Below are 16,802 nucleotides of genomic sequence, written 5' to 3'. Positions count from 1 at the left end.
TGAGCACTTCCACCATCAAACCCTGCATGGAGGAGGTGAAGAGTCCCCATGGCTCAAGGAGGCTGAATTCAAGCTCCTCTGTCCCTATCCTGACCCCAACTCAAAAGCATCATGTCTGAAGCCCTGGACCATTCGCTATGGGATGGACCCATAAGCATGGGCGAGGAAAACACTTCTTCTCCTCTTACCAGGGCAGAAACATCTCCAACCCTTCAAAGCAAGTGTTCCCAAGGCTTTATCCTCACTCTTTGCAAGTCAATGGCACAGCCTGTTGTGACCAGGAAGCTTATGGGACTGTGAAGTCTCCCAGATAACAGGGACTGGGGCTCTTCCCACCTCATTGCCAAGCCACCTCCTATTGCCCCTGGGGACAAAGCAGCACCTATTGTAGCAGCAGGAGGACATACCAAGGCAGGAAGGGGTGGTGACCACCTAACAACTGCTGTAATACAGGATCAGGCTTTTATCAGCACAATCACTCACCCTTCCCAACCAATGCAGACCCTTCAACCATGGGACACAGGACTCGACAGTCTGGAATGGGGCAGGAGAAGGCCAAAGGACCAAGGGGTGTCCCACAGTATGGAGGCTTGGACAGGCCAAGGTGTGTGGAATGACAACCTTGGAGCCGTGCATTATGGTCCCACCTCACTCAGCACCATAGCCTGTCCCATCAGACAGCCATTTCTGCTGTAGAGTGGGACTCATTCCCATTTAGAGGAGTCACACTGGGAATGGCTCCAAGCTCCTCCTCTGCCTACGTGTGGTGGCACAAAGCCATCCCCTGCCCTTCTGCAGGTACTGTAGGTGTCTAACCAGCCTTCCTCACCCTTTATCCCAATAGATGAACCCTCTGAAGCCAATGTCTCTGGGTAACCTATGTTTTGGAAGGCACACAAACCTTTGGAGATACCCAACACAGGGCACTGAAGGCACCTCAAATTGGGCAGCCTAAAACCACGAGACACTGGGTATCTAGCCCTCCTTGTCCCCAAAACTGCAATGCTCTACAGCTGAGGGGTGAGCAGCAGCGAGCCCAAGGGACACCCAGAGAATCCACTGGGCCACAGTTGACAGTAGATGGTACCCAGTTGCGACCCAGTGCCATGGATCTCAGATGGGAGAAAGAAAGGCCAGAGGACGTGCGGAACACAGCTTATTTTCTTCAGGTTTTTTTACCTTTAATTAGCAAATTTCTTCTTATCCTCATCAAAAGAAAACCCACCCCTGCCCCTACGTGCCCATTGCTCCAGCCGCTGCAAGCGTTCAAAGGCAGAGAGTGGAAGAGATGTCTAATGTCTGGGCTAAGGGGCAGCTCTGAGTCCACCCCACCAGGGCACATACTGGGGGAGTCTGGGGTGCCATATGCTGTGTTAGAGCTGTGGAAAAGGCAGGAGCCAAGTTTGGTGATGTGCTCTTGCCAGGAGCACGCAAAATCCCCCAGGGAAGCTGCAGCACAGGCCCTTGGCCAGCAGACACAGCGGTGGAGGACACGGATGTGCTCCAAGAGGCACATCCCCATGGGTATTGCAGGCAGAACTGGGGCTTGCGCCATGGATCAGTGGTGGGGACACAGTGGAAGAGAACCCACCACTCTGTGCATTGAATCTCGAAGCTGTAAGAGCACCCAGACTTTGGAAGGCATCAGTGCTGAGCCTGCACCCTGGCAAAGTGGGTGCCTTACAGCCCTGCCATGGTCGCCTCATGCAGCAAGCCCCATGTGCAGCATCCCGGATGGCATCGAGGTAATGGGGAGATGGTGAAGTGGTAAAGGAGCCAGGAGAAAGGGAATGGTGCAGGGGGAGGACTTGGCTTATCCCTTCCCACGGCCACAAGGCCAGCACCAAGCTGAGCCCCCTTCACCTCTCCCTGCTACCATCTTCCCCCTGAGGCCATTGGGCCATCCCCACCTCTGTCCCTGCTGCTGCAGCCCTTATTTATAGAGAAGAGGTGGGAAAGGGTTTTGATGGGGGTGCTCCAGCCCTCCTGCTCCCCATCCCTTCTCAGCTGGCACCGTCCTGCCTGCATCACCCCAAACCAAGCACCCTTCGACCATCCCTCTAAGTGCAACGGGAAGGGAAAGGGAGGAGGAGGAGGAAGGCGATGAAGAACCATCATGAGCTCACTGCTAATGCCAAGAAACAAAGGAAAGCATTGCCTTCCCTCCTTGAGCTATAGCTGGAGAGAGCAGCCCTTTTCAGGGGTCCAAGATGATGGTGCTGTGGGTGCTGGCACATATTGGTGGTGCTCCATGTACCCCCCTACCCCAGCCCTGGCAGTGGGGCAGCGTGTGGGGATGCGCAGGGCTGGGCGAGGAGGTGAAGGGGCTGGGATGTGTGTGAGTGCCCGGATGTCTGTGTGCACGGGTTTTGGCAAGAGGTCATTGAGGTTACATGATGCAGCATTTGTTCTTGTGGTTATGAGGGTCCTTAAATCGGAGTCTCTGCTTTGGTCGGTATTTTTCCAAGTACGTCAGCTGCTTGCTGTTGATGGCTCCTCTGCGCTTCCTGCGGGGACAGAGGGGTCAGCGCAGTCAGTGGGGTGGCATTCCCATCCCAAACCCACCCTGCTGGGTGCTGAACCCCCCTGTCTGGAGCGGGAATGGATTTTGGAAGCTGTGGCTATGCGCATCCTCCAGGGACTGACCCCATCTTGCTCATCTACCCTCTGACTCTCAGGATATGGAGAACTGGGAAGGAAAACTGGGGTAGCTGCCAGAAGCAGGGTGCAAAGCCCCTCAGGGATGCTCCCAGCTGCTGCTACAGCCTCTTGATGCAAAGGTGCTTGATGGCAGCACCTCCCTTTTTCTCAGAGAAGCTGCAAAGCTGCCCGGTGGGAAAGGACCTGGGGGTGCTGACTGATGGAGCTGAACATGAGCAGCTCGTGCCCAGGCAGCCAAGAAGGCAAGGAGCATCCTGGCCTGTATCAACACCAGTGTGGCAGCAGGACCAGGGCAGTGGCTGTGCCTCTGCACTGGGCACTGGTGAGGCTCCACCTCAAATCCTAGGTTCAGTTCTGGGCCCCTCACTACAAGGGAGGCATTGAGGTTGGATCCAATGATCTTAAAGCTCTTTTCCAACCCAGCTGATTCTATGATTCTACGAAAAGCAACCCAGCACCCTGCAAAGTCCCTTGGACACGCCAAATCTCTCCATTGCCTTGGAGAGGGGCTGCTTTCTCCCCTGACACCGGAACACCACTTGACTTACTGTCGGATGAACTGGATGGCATCTTCATACTTCATCCCGCTCTCGATCAAGGCCAGTGCGACAAGGACGGGAGCACTGAAAGGCAACAGCAGTGGTGGTCACTCCCCAGCCATGGAGCTTGGAGAGTGACATCCCATCCCGGCACAAGGGGACATGCATGGGCTGTAATAGTGGTGCTATGGGCAGCGGTGGCTTTCAGTTCATCACTTCTTGCCATTTGGCTGCAAGCAATGGCCCAAGGAGCATTCTGGGATAACAGGGCAGCTGTTTGCTCCTTGCCTAGTGAGCAGGAGGATTTTGGAGGCAAATCTAAAGGAAATATGGATGCAAATACACATGCAAAACCTGACTTATGGCAGGGGGAGTAACATAATGCAGCAGCTCTCGAAGAGCATCAGTTGCCTATTGGAGCAGGAGGCATTTTGCAAGTATTTCCATGATGAGCTCTTAGCAAAAGGAAAACAGCGATGGCAAACAAGGAACAAAGGAACACAGGGCAGCACCAAGGCACCGGGGTCTACCCCAGGGCCCAGGAGCTGGCCATAGGCAGTGCAAGTTGAAGCACAGGCTTCTCCTTGCAGACCCTGCCATCAACGCCTATTCCCACTAAGGTTTTACTGCATGCAAAACCCCTTTTCTAAGTGGAACTAGGGAAGGGAAGGAGGAGTGGACACGGCTTTCCCTCTCCTCCTTTCATGGGGAGGGTGCAATATGGGGTGCTGGGCTCTGACTCACCGCCCCAGGCCGGCCACGCAGTGCACGGCCACGCAGCAGCCGGGGTCTTCGCAGAACTTGGTCTTCAACAAGTTGAGCCAATCTTCCACTATCTTGCTGGGAGGAGGCGCTCCATCATCAAATGGCCAATCCTGCAGGGAGCAGGGAAAAGTCAGGGAAGAGAGAAATGCTCTTAAGGCCATGGATGAAAACGCAGGGATTGATTTTCACTTGGGGTGATGCTGTTTGATGCCTTTCAAGTCTAGGTCTGGGGTCCTCCCATTTCCTATGGACAGGTTCAGCCTCCAGGAGTGCCTACAGGATCTGTGACATGGTCCCCATGTCCTCCTATGTAGACCAGGGTGGCCACTGGCTGCCCCCTTCCCATTCAGTGACCACACTGAGCTTTGGGAGCTGCTGAGCCACTTTGTAGGAATTTGGGTGACATGGTTTAATGGGAGGCGTCCCTGCCCATGGCAGGAGGTTGGAACTGGGTGATTTTAAGGTCCTTCCCAATCCAAACCATTCTATGAGTCTATGAATATTTGAGCAAAGGTGTTTTGGAGATGGCTGAAATCTCAGGGTCTGATGCTGTGCTGAAATTCAGCATCTGCAACAAATGGAAGGGACAGTGAACAACCAAGTCCTGAAAGGATCCTCTGGGGGATCCCCCAACACAGCCCTATAGAGAAATGAAGGGAGACCCCTCCAAACAGGGCCATTTAAACAGCATCCTTCAGGAAAGGCTCTTAAGGGACGAAAACAAAGCCCGTCTTCTTTTGAGCTTCATCCTCAAGCGGTATGGACTCAACATCTACAATAATGTGGGTAAAACGGATGTTGCATTAAGCATCCCCAGCCTTGGGCTCTGCTATGAGGGAAAAGGGTTCCCCTCCTTGTAGTGACTGCTGCAGCATTTTGGGGAAAGAATGGTCTCAGCCCATGGGCACTGGCAGCCAGTCGAGGCTGCAAGGCTCTCCCAAAATGTGGATTTCTCTCTGGAAATGGGTCTGGAAGGAGGAGCATGGCCACTGCTTATGCAGCAGTGGGAAAGAGGGACACAGGCAAGGCAGCATCACTTGGACTGTACGCAGTATGGTGAGCCCCAGTGGGAGGGAAGCACAGGCCATAATCCTTGTGTTTGAGCAGTGAGTCACTAAGCTGCAGTCATCCTGGGGGTCAGATGGCAAAAGAAGCTGCTTTACTTAAGTGTCTGAACAGGCAATGTGATTGCACTTGGGATGTGCCAGGAAAGAAGCACACTGGGCTTCAGTCCTCTGATCATTTCTGTCCTCTGGACCTCCTACAACAGGTCCATGATTTCCCTGTGCTGAGGACCCCAGAGCTGAATGCAGTACTTCAGGTGAAACAGTACATGGGGAGAATCATCTCCCTTGACCTCTGGTCATGCTCCTTTCAATGCTGCTCTGGATACAGTTGGCTTTATGGGCTGTAAGCGCACACTGCTGGCTCACATCCCATTTTTCATGCATCAGTACCCCCACATCCTTCTCTGCAGGGCTGCTCTGAATGTATTTATCACCCAGTCTCCACTGATACTGGGGACTGCCCTGGCCCAGGTATAGAACCTTGCACTTGGCCTTGTTGAATTTCATGAGGTTCACATGGAGGTTTCCATTTCCAGTGTGTCCAGGTCTCTTTGGATTGCATCCCTTCCCTCTAGATATCAACCACACCACTCAGCTTGGTTTCATCTGCCAACTTGCTGAGGGTGCACTCAATCCCACTGTCTGTGTCACTGATGAGGATATTAAGCACTACTGGTATATCCATCCTGCACCATAAACCTTCCTATAGAGAAACCCATACAATATTAGTCCTACAGACTTTCTGCCCCATCTCTGACCTGCTGGAAGTGTTGCCAAGTAGATGTTCATGGCATGGATCACCTGCATCTGGCACAACTTGGTAACTGCGATCAGCTCTAGAGATTGCTTGGGATCCCCTGTGGCACACACAGGAGCCAAAAGCAGAAGGGGTGTCCAAAACACCCATGGAGCATACCCAGGATAGGACCACTGTACGTGTGGCCACTGTGGCTGTGGATGCTGGCACCCACGCACAGTACACCGGACTCAGACCTCAACTGACTTGTGTCTGCTCCTCAAAGAAAGGGGTAGGATATGTAGATACAGTCTATTTATTTGATATAGGTATATGTAGAGATATCTATCTATCTGCATGGGTACATCTATCCATAGATATATAGGATATAGATATCTCTCTATATAACTCATATAGTTTCTATATACAGAAAGTTACAGAAATACATATAGAAGCTATATAGTTTCCATAGTGTCTTAAAGAGTTTCTGTATCTAGGATATTGATACCTCCCTATCAAAAAAGTATCCTAGATATAGATCTCTCTAGATATTTAGAGGTCTGTATTGCCTAGACAGAGAAACAGAGACTGGAGGACTCCAGGATAAAAGGCAGAATTTGGTGTGTAAGTGAACAGATACGATATCCTACATACAGATTCCATATGCAGGATACAGCTATCTTTCTCTGTAAGACATACCTACCCTACAGAGACACAGCATTTATACCTGAAGAGTTATGCATCTGAAGGAACTCTATCTAGAGAGACATAGGATCTACTATCTACATCCCAGAGGATCTAGGATATAGCTAGCTATCTCTGTAGGATATACATTACACAGAGAGAGCTATAGAGAGAGGGCCTACACACAGAGGACCACCCCAGGAGACACGAGGCACTTCCAAACCCTTCCCTAAATGAGCAAAGCCTCCCTTTCCAGCTGGAGCTGAGCTCCTTGGCAGGGCAATCACGCCTGACATCATCTCCAATTACTTATCAGCCGGGATGCAGCCCAGGCAGCTGCCTGCTCTGCCCCTTTGCCTTTCCCTGCTTGCTGCCTGCTGCCTTTCATCCCCATGAGCTGCACCGGCTGCTGGAAGAGCAAAAAGCCCACACAGCCCACCCTGGGTAAGACAACACCGCGGGTAACAGGAACCATGCGCAGCTTCCATGTGGGATCAGGCGCTCTCACCCCCAGGATGCTTTAGAGCCCGAGCGACAGGCAGGGGAGGCAGCTGCCGACTCAACCACATGAGTCACAGTTTCGGTGTGTAGGCAGCACTTGCTTTTTCTATAGCACCAGCCCCATCTCAGAACTCATCCGTGTTGCCCCGAGGATGAATTTGGGCTTCAAACCCTCCTCGTGGGTAAGAGCGATGCTGCTTTGGTCTGTGTGACATGCAGGGCGTTGGCAGACAGGAGGGATGGGGGTATTTAAAAGCAACCCACCCTGAACCTATCCTGCTGCCCACCTACCATGACGGTGATGCCATCCTTCTCCAGGGGGGTCTTGTCATAGGTCACTTCGCACACTCGCACAACCGTGGTGGCACCGTATTTCTTCAGGTCCTTGGGAGGGAAGGAGAAAGAGGGGTCTAAAAACCCTGCCAATTGCACACCACTTAAACCAAACACATCCAAAACCCTGCTATCACCACAGGACCACCACAGTCCCTAATACAACAGCACCGTGCCCCATCTCTGGACACTAAGCAACAACACCCCCGTAGCTCATCCACCCTGGGAAACACAAGGAAACATGAAATCTCAGGGCACCAAATCAATGCAGGATCTTCACTCAACACCTTCACGGCTCCTTGGAGTCATGAGTGCCAACAGGGCCATCTATTTGTAAGCTCTGACAGCCACACCACCAAGGCCTTTACACTGCATGCAAAGAAACATCCCTGATACGGGCTCATGTCCCCCAAAAGAGAAATCATTTGTGCCCAGGGAGGTGGCAACTCCTGCTGCAGAATGCATGGAGGTGGCTGGGGGGGGTCACAGTGCATCCCACAAACTACACTCAGCATCTTGTACACTGCTCAGGGGCTCCTGCTCATCCTCGCTGCCATATCCCATCATCATTCCAATGTGCTGCAGGCTGGGGTGTGGGATTTGGGCTGCTTCCAGCCTGGCTTGTCACCTGCTGCGAGGATTGCCCCTGGATTACATGCCAGCACACCGGCACATGTGAGATCATCCCCTTCAGTGGATCCATCTCCTTCATTCCCCACATGCATTTGCCAGACAAAGCCCCCCATGCTTGGCAGCTCAGCCTAAAATCCAACAGGCTGGAGGGAAGTGAATTTCTCCCCATTCCCACTGGTGGTGTCCCCACTGCCTTGTGCACAGTGTGCAGGGTATGTGGTGGCTGTTCCCAAACTGCAACCACCTTCCTGCAGCTCTTTGAGCTGGTGGTGCTCACACGTGGGGTTTTGGGTGTGCATTGAAGGGGTTTTCCTTGAACTCAGAGGATGTCACTGGTGCCAGCACACTGGACCTCAACGTGGTTTAGATCTAAGGCAAAAATCCTTCACCAGGCGCATGTGCAGCCTCAGGTCCTCCTGGGAATACACAGCATTCCAAAACGATTCCTCATGAGCAGAAGCTGCTTGTGCTGGCTTGACTGAGCCTGCAGGACATGGTGTTTCCTCCAGGCATTGATAAGATGAGCAAGTTGAAGCCTTTTACCTTGGACCATGGATATGCATCCACTATTTCCCCCCTAACTCCCTGCTGCAGCCAGTGTTTCCTGGCAGGATACCATTGCTAGCTCATGCAACATTGAGCCCTCCAGGTCCTTCTAAACTACCCAACACACTCTGGGCATTGAAAGACATTGAGATATTTGGGATGAGAAGTCCTTATTGAGGTGCCAGGAGATGCAGGGGATGTTGTGTGCATCCTTATGCATCACAGCAAAGCCCTTTGATGTGATGTGGTGGAGCTGGAAGGGATGCAACAGGAATGGGGAAACTATCTCTACCACGTCCAAACACCCCACTTGGGGTCCTCCAAAAGATCCTGTCACCAGTAGTGATTGGACCTCACCACCCTGGGTCCATGGTACCAAAGGGGATGTGCTGCTGCCTCATCCTACACAGGGTTGATCCCTGTTGCATCTCAACATCGGATTTTAGCCCCAAAATACACAGCAGGGCCCCAGTCCCCCACTTCCATCCTCTCCTTACCTCCAAGAAGGTGTTGAGCGTGGCATTGGTGGGGTTGTGTGTGATGAGGAACCTCATGTTTTTGTAGCAGACCTCCACCGGTGCAGGGCGGTTCATCCGAGCCATGCTAGGACAGGAGGAGGGTGAGGTGATGCTGATGGTGGTGGGGGCAAAAAACCCAGGAGAAAGCGTGGCGTGGGGGGGGGGAAACAAAAAAGCCCCAATGACCCCTCTGCACTTCAAAAATAACCCCAAAAGAGGATCGAGAACTCAATATACAGACGTTGTGCAAATAATCCCAGCTCTTGGGAGCGCGCCGGCTTCCTCAACAACACCGCAAGCTCCCCGGGGTGGGAAGGGGGGAAAAGCCAGACGGGCAAAAAATAATATTAATGATAATAATAATAATAATTAAAAAAAGAAACCCAAAACCAAACCAAAACCAAGAATCCCTTTGCTGTAGTGTCGGCGTCCTCGGTGCGTGTGCGACGGCGAGCGGCTGCCGCGCGCTCCCGGGCGCTCTAGAAAGGCCTCTGCATATGGGGGGTGTTGGAGGTGGCGGGAGGGTGACCCCCGTCACGTTACCCCATCGGGGTATGTGGAGTACTTGGGGGCGGCACGGGGGGCCGGGAGCCTACGGGGCGGCGTCGGCGGCGTCCGGCAGCGGCGCCTCGCTGGGGCGATCCATGCACAGGAGCCTTGAATGGTTGAGTCGGAGGGTCGGGATGCTGGGGGAGACGAGGAGAGGCGGCCGGGCGCTGCTTTATGGGGCGAGCTGGTGGGGGCTGCGGGGCTCAGAGCTGCTCCTCAGCACCTCCATAAATCCCAGCGGACAGCGAGGCTGTAAGGGAGGGAAAGGGAAACGCGATGGTGAGGGTGCTCTGCTTCCCAGGCTTGCTCCGAGAATCCCATCACTGGTACGCGGAGGGATACGGTGACCCCAAATGTACCGGCATCCGCATCCCACATGAGCATCCCTGAGCATCCTCATCTTTGCTGGAGTCTATAAAGTGAGATGGTATTCAAAGTTGAAACACCATCTGAAAGCTGAAGTGGCAGTGGAAAGCCATAGGGGACAACACACATTTCCCCTGGCAAAAGGGAAAAGCACATAGCTTACTCTCATGCCACCCAACATCAGCACCCAATGGTGTATTTAGGCACCTGAACTATGCGAGCTGACCCCCCTGGCACCCATCCTGTCCCCCCAGACCTCACCTTTGCATTCCTGAAACACACAGTGAGTATTCCTGCCCCAAATGCAGTGCTAATCGGCCACATGCTCCCAGTGCTGCTCGAGCAGCTAATGTCCACCAAATGCACCTCTAATGCTCTTAGGCAAACTAAGCTGCCTGCAAATGAGCTTTCTTGGGGAGGGGGGGAGCAGAGGAGGGGGAGGCGGGTGTGCAGTTTTGCCAGCACTGGTGATGGATGTGTCTCCCTGCTTGCTCATCCGCATCCCCATCACCGCCGGCACATTGCTCCCTATGAAGTACAGCATCCTCACACCCTGGGGCATCTTTGCCTCCAGCTCTTCCCAACGGGAAGAATTAAATAAGAAAGTCAATTCTCACTGTGGGAATGGCACAAGCCAAGAGAGGATGGGCCCAGAGGGGGGATAAGCATGCTGCAGATCTGCTCAGAGCCAAGGGAAACCCAGTGCTTCCCTGGGTCGTTACATACCAGACTCTTGTTTTGAAGCTGGTCCTTTCCCTGGGTCAGCAGCTGCTTAATGCCATGTGGACAGAGCCTCAAAATAGACCATAAGCACATAAGTAACCCGAGCCAGGCCAGCATGAACCCCTTTCGCCTCTCCTCCTGATGCCCTGGCACCCAGAAACATTCCCCTCTGGGCTGTTTTACCTTGATGCAATGAGACCAGGTGGCAGCAGGGAGGTGTGCTGAGTACCGACCGGCTCATCACACTGCCTGGGTGCTGTTGCTGGGCTGCTCCATGCCTGAGCATCATTTACAACCTGCTTGAACATCACATACAACCTGCTTAAGCATCATTTACAACTTGCTCAAGCATCATTTACAACCTGCCCGAGCATCATTTACAACCTGCCCGAGCATCATTTACAACCTGCCCGAGCATCATTTACAACCTGCTCAACACCTCCTGCTTCACAAGCAGGATGAAAACTGCAAATAGCAAAAGATGAAATAGCAAAGGGGAATAAAGCTGGGGGAGGTGGCAGGGGGAAGAGGGCTGCTCTCCTCAATGTGTCCAGTGTGGATGTTTAAATCATGGACTTTCATCCTGGCAGGGCACTAATTATCTGCTATTGGCAGCATGTGTGAGCCCTGGTGATGCTCCAGTGCACAGAGCATCTCTGTGCCCATGGTTTTACAGCTGGACTTTTGGACAGGAGCTTAGAGGGGGTTGGAGCTGGGAAAGGGCCAAAACTGAAGGGGATTTCAGCACTGAGCTCACCCCACCTCCTCTGCAGACCCTTGCATGTCCCTGCCCCCCTTAGTTGCACAGAACCCCCTTGTCAATCAAATCCCATCACTCCTGACTGGTTTAGTGGCTAACACTATACCAGAGCCCTGCAAGGATGCTCTGCGAAGTTCAGACTCTGCCTGGGCTGCAGGGGATGGATGGGACATCCCAGGGGTGGTTTTCCAGTCCCTACTGAGAAAATCAGATTTTAGCAGCTGATGGAGACTGGAAGCGTGGCTGAGGGATGGGAGCAAGGTGGGAGCTGTCTCCCACAGGATTTTAGGTCTCATTCAGAGCAATGTTGAACCCCCCGGAGCAGCTCACCCTCCCCACTTGGACCACAGAAGCCAGGATCTTTGCTCAAAGCTTGCAACGCTCCTGTAAGATGAGATGGAAAACCTGTTCTCCCAGAACTCTGTGCTTTTCCACTGACATTCCCCCCCATCACCACTTTGCTTGCAGGGTCTGCTCTCCCCTGAGATAAGCTCACCACAGCTGGGTAAAAAATGTCATGGCTTGAGGGCAATTTGGGGCTGGTTTAGGCTGTGTGGCTCCTATAGGTCCAGCCACTGAGCTGTGGGTCAGCACAGCCACAAAAGGAGCCAACACCCTGGTGAGTGAATGATTCCCAAGAAAAACCTGCTGGCAACCCCCTCAGCAAGCTGCTTCCTTCCTTATTCATTCACTTTGAGTAAAAAAGAGGTCAAAACCCTCCAAAGGGATGGGAGGGCTCAGCTCTTGGCTCTTTCAGCTTCCGCTGTCTTCAACAACATCTTGCCTTCTGCCCCTTTGGCCTCGATGCACTAGTACGAGAGGCGCTTGCAGGGCACAAGGAAAAGCAGCAAAACCCACCTTTCCCCCCTCCAACCAACCTCAAACCTACCAGCATCACACACCAGGAGCGGTGGTCGGCTCCCCATCATCATCCAGCACACGGTTCCTGCCCCATTGGCACCCTGCATCCCATATAATGTTTTACTGCTTGGATGCGCTCGCTGCCAGTAACGGAGGCTCAGTGGGAACCGCCTGCGTACGGGATCAGTGAGTGCTCCTTTCCCACATGGTCTCTTCTCCAGTGGATGTGTTTCAAGTATTTTCGTAACGCACATCCCAGCAATGGAGCCCCGAAGCCCATAAATCCCTAATGGATATTCAATCACAAATCATCCCCAGCGAAACCATATTAACCATGGCAGAACAATGGGAAAAGGCCTCTTTCTGCTAATATTGATAACCTGCCATGCTGAAGGATAGGGAGGGATGGGGACCCACTCACCACAATGCACCCATCACTGCCACCCCAACATGAGCAAGCTCAACTCAAAGCTTCACCAGCAACGCTTGCCTTTGAATCTCCCCAAGTATGAATATGACACTGAGGGCTTCTTCCTTGCAAAGCCCCCAAAAGACACACACACCATGTGAGCACAGTGATGATTTTTGCCGTGACTGTGGAAGTTTCTGGTTCCTCCACAAGAAGTTCTGCAGCCAAGAGCCCAGCAAGGATCCAGAGTGAATGCACTCTGGTGCGGCAAGAACGCTGTGAAGGGGATGGGGACCAAGCTATTACAACCCTGCCTACACCCCAAAGTGGAGGGGATCATGGGACTCTCTGAAGTATTCCTTTGCAGCGTGGCAGCATCATTACACATACCTTGGCTTTGTCAAGCGACAGAGCCTACAACAGCAGGGATGAGGCTGCTCTTCCTCCCAGCACCTTGACGGCAAAATAAATCATGGAATCGTAGAATGGTTTGGGTTGGAAGGGACCTTAAAGCTCATCCAATTCCAACCCCCTGCCACAGGCAGGGACACCTTCCACTAGAGCAGGTTGCTTAAAGGCCAGGTCTTCACTGCAGTCAATGAAAGGGGTTGGCTGGAGAGGCAGGCAGATCTGATGGCTACTGCTGCAGGTCCCTGGGCTAGCGGGATGCAGCTGGTGAAGTCAGGTTTTCCTATACACAGCAACAAAGGAAAAGGAAGCTCTGCAGAGCCAAAGCTCCACGTGGCTTCAGCAGCGGGATTTGGAACAAAGGCTCTTACTCACCCAAACAATATGTACCTGACCCCTATATAAATATAGCTATCTCCCGAGTGAGCACATCTCACATTCAAAGTTCACCTTCAGAATAGTCTAACAGAACACCCATCTGTGTTACGTGTGCTCGACCTCTCTCCTGCTTTCAGCTGACACAGCAAGACACCGACCAGCCCTTTCCCCCTTATGGCTGATCACGTTCTGCTCTGCCTGCTCTCAATCCCACCTCTGCATCACAGATTTCTATTACCCCAAACCACAGAAGCATAAAATGGCTTGGGTTGGAAAGGATCATCCAGTTCCAACCCCCTGCCATGGCAGAGCCACCTTCCACTGGACCAGGTTGCTCCAAGCCCTGTCCAACCTGGCCTTGAACACTGCCAGCGATGGGGCAGTCTCAGCTTCTCTGACAACCTCACAGTAAAGAACTTCTTATTTCTAACATGAACTTCCCCTGTTTCAGTTTGAACCCATCACCCCTTGTCCTATCACTACAGTCCCTGATGAAGAGTCCCTCTCCAGCATCCTTGTAGCCCCCTTCAGACACTGGAAGCTGCTATGAGGTCTCCATGCAGCCTTCTCTTCTCCAGGCTGAACAGCCCCAGTGTTCTCAGCCTGTCTCCATACAGGAGGTGCTCCAGCCCCTGATCATCCTCGTGGCCTCCTCTGGCCTTGCTCCAACAGCTCCATGTCCTTCTTATGTTGAGGACACCAGAACTGCACACAGTGCTGCAAGTGGGGTCTCACAAGAGCAGAGGAGAGCGGTAGAAAACAGACCAGAAGTTTCTGAGTAGTCCCATGTATCAGCTCTGCACATATCTACTACCACTGCCAATTATGACCACAATGAACAGGTCTGTGAGGCTTGGTTGCACACATAAGGGGACCCACCAGCACCACTCACTACCACTGTCACCAGCACCAGCACCAGCACCACTGCCAAGGAGGACAGGTCCCAGCACACAGAGCCATCCCCAGCCCATGACCACAGCCGGAACCCGGCCACAGACAATCCCATGTGTTGGGATTTCCTCTGGCCGCATCCGCACGGAAGGAAACGGGAGAGATCCGGGAGGAGAGTGCCAGAAACACAACACCCCACAGGAGCCGGCAGCTGGGGGCAGAGGCTTAAGCAGCCACCGGCACATCCTGCTCCAGGTGCAGAGCTGCAGAGAGCAGAATGGGATGTGCTGGAAAAGCTGTGCTGGGAACCATGGGGGAGGCAGCAGAGTGGAGCAGCACCAAGGACCATCTGCCAGGGAAGTGCTGTGGGGCTTTTCCTCAAGGGGTTATTGTCTTGTTTGTTTCTTCTGCTGCATGGGGATGTTTTCTGAGCAAGACAAGGATTACAATTGCAGAGGTGCAGAGGGAGAGCAATGGGGACCTATTGGCAGCCCAACAAAAGGCACCTGCAAGATAAACCAGGTCATGCATCCTCCTCCACATCCCTTTTGGCGCACGGTAAATGCTGGCTCACATGTGAATGTGCAGAAAAGAGCTGCACTGCCCCTGATTTTATAGCTCCAGTTAGATTTAGGGAGTTTGATGGTATTTAGGGAGCGGGGAAAGATGCTGGGATGATGTTGGTGTGGAGATTTGCAAGAAGGAAGCATTTAGAAGACTGGTAAAGAAAGAGGGAGGAATGGGTAAGTTGAGCCAGCAAGACAGATAAAGAGAAAAGCAGTCTTCCCAGCACTGTGCGAGCTGGGAAAGCACCAGAGGCCCTGGTAACATGAGTGACCCCTTTTTAGCTCTTATTTGCACCTTTTTTCTTTGAAGAAAGGCTGAGGCACAGTGTGAAAGTACCTAAAATGGCCCTTTTGGAGTTGTTTTCCCCCTCACCTGCTTCGGTTGCGGTCCATGACCATGATGGGACATCAACCCTGCACTGATGCAAGGATGCCTGTGATGGTCACTGGTGCTGGGGCTACCTCTCCTGTCCACCGCTCATGGGGCAATGTGCTAGAGGAAATGCAAGATGCTCCAGGCACACCTTGAACAGCCCTTTACCTGCGTTTTTAGGTTTTCCACACACATGCAACCTCCAAGCAGCTGGAATTTGAGGTCTAAAAAATGCAAAAAGGAGCATAATCTGTTATTTTCCTAAGGAGCATCCCTGGAGCTGCATTTCTGCCTTGGTTTTGAAGCATGAGCTTATAGAAATCATAGAATCAACCAGGTTGGAAAAGACCTTTAAGACCATCAAATCCAACTGTTCCCCAGCACTACCAAAGCCACCACCAACCCATGGCACTGAGGGCATTATCTGCATGGTATCTGAACACTTCCAGAGACAGTGACTCCAGCACTGCCCTGGGCAGCCTGTTCCAATGCCTGAGCACCCTCTGGGGAAGGAATTGTTCCTAATATCCAATATAAACCTCTTGGGGCCTTTTCCTTGCCCCATCCCTAGTCAGCCACCATAAAAAGCTCATAAAACCCACAAAAAGGTACCAGTTGTTCAGCACAGGGGAAAAAGGACCCCTTCAGCCAAAGCCAGTCCCCCACCCATCCTTCCCACCCCACCGGCAGCCCCACTCACAGTGAGATCCTGGTTATATGATCCGGGATATCCCCTCTGCTGCCTTCCCCCAGCAGCCACAGGGTGCAGACGTCAGAGGCTTTTCCTGGCTCGGATTTGAAGGGAAAGGGGAGGGTCAGGAAGAAAGAAGGAGGTGGAAGAGAGGCCAGATCCATAGGGAAAAGTAATAGGAGGCTTTGGGCTGGCTACACGCCAGATCTGCAGAGGGAGCACCCCAGAAGAGCTTCATTAGGGGGGGGGTGAAAGGCTCGGGTGTTTGGGGACAACTGGTCCCCACGCTCCGGTGCCCAATGCATAGGGATGTCAAGCACCCCAGATACTGGGGGCTGGCTCCCTGCATCCTTCAGGGATTTCTTTTTGGCCAGAGGAATCAGGGAAAAAAGCAGCAATTCTGCATCTGATGGGGTATTTCCAGGCTTCCTGCCTTGTCCAAGAGCATTCTTGGAAAGACAAAACTCCCAAAGCAGCTTTTCCTTGCCCCAAAACACACATAAGGAGGGCAAGCTGACCGCAGTGGTCTCCTCCTGATGACTACCACTGCTGTGTGACTCTTCCATCCCAAATCTCTGTTATGGCTGAACATCTCATCTTTTCCTGTGGCTTCTTGCAGCATTTAATGAATATAGTGAATTTAAATTTACTTCAATTTAATGAATTTAGTAAATGTAATACTTGGGGCAAGCGCCTGAATGGCAAAATGTGGTGTGAGGGAGCAATTCCTTTCAGGAGAAGCACCAGGAGCATGGGCAGCACAAGATCTATTTGGAAATATCCCCATTTAATGGTTGCATCCCCATGAGATGCCCCTACCCTGCCTGGTCCTACCTCCTCATCA

The 16,802-nt window shown here is 52.6% G+C and overlaps 1 protein-coding gene across 2 annotated transcripts in view; it reads right to left on the bottom strand.

Moving 5' to 3' along the window:
- Nucleotides 1-1,156: 1,156 nt before the first annotated feature.
- PTP4A3 (protein tyrosine phosphatase 4A3) overlaps nucleotides 1,157-16,802 on the bottom strand; it is a 44,725-nt gene continuing 29,079 nt past the window's right edge. For both annotated transcript variants that reach the window (XM_057429760.1, XM_057429761.1), the window contains exons 2-6: nucleotides 8,963-9,782; nucleotides 7,245-7,337; nucleotides 3,945-4,075; nucleotides 3,210-3,284; nucleotides 1,157-2,507 (exon numbers count right to left, since the gene is read on the bottom strand). In XM_057429760.1, coding sequence (XP_057285743.1) covers nucleotides 2,390-2,507; nucleotides 3,210-3,284; nucleotides 3,945-4,075; nucleotides 7,245-7,337; nucleotides 8,963-9,067 — 522 coding nt within the window. In that variant the 5' untranslated portion in view covers nucleotides 9,068-9,782 and the 3' untranslated portion in view covers nucleotides 1,157-2,389. The remainder of the gene's footprint in view (nucleotides 2,508-3,209; nucleotides 3,285-3,944; nucleotides 4,076-7,244; nucleotides 7,338-8,962; nucleotides 9,783-16,802) is intronic.

The sequence above is a fragment of the Pezoporus wallicus genome, unplaced genomic scaffold (assembly GCF_028554395.1).
Source record: "Pezoporus wallicus isolate ANWC-B61680 ecotype Strahan unplaced genomic scaffold, APGP_CSIRO_Pwel_v1 contig_7545, whole genome shotgun sequence".
Taxonomy (NCBI): Eukaryota; Metazoa; Chordata; class Aves; order Psittaciformes; family Psittacidae; genus Pezoporus; species Pezoporus wallicus.
The sequence above is the reverse complement of the archived record's forward strand: the minus strand, read 5'-3'. Positions and strand labels throughout refer to the sequence as shown.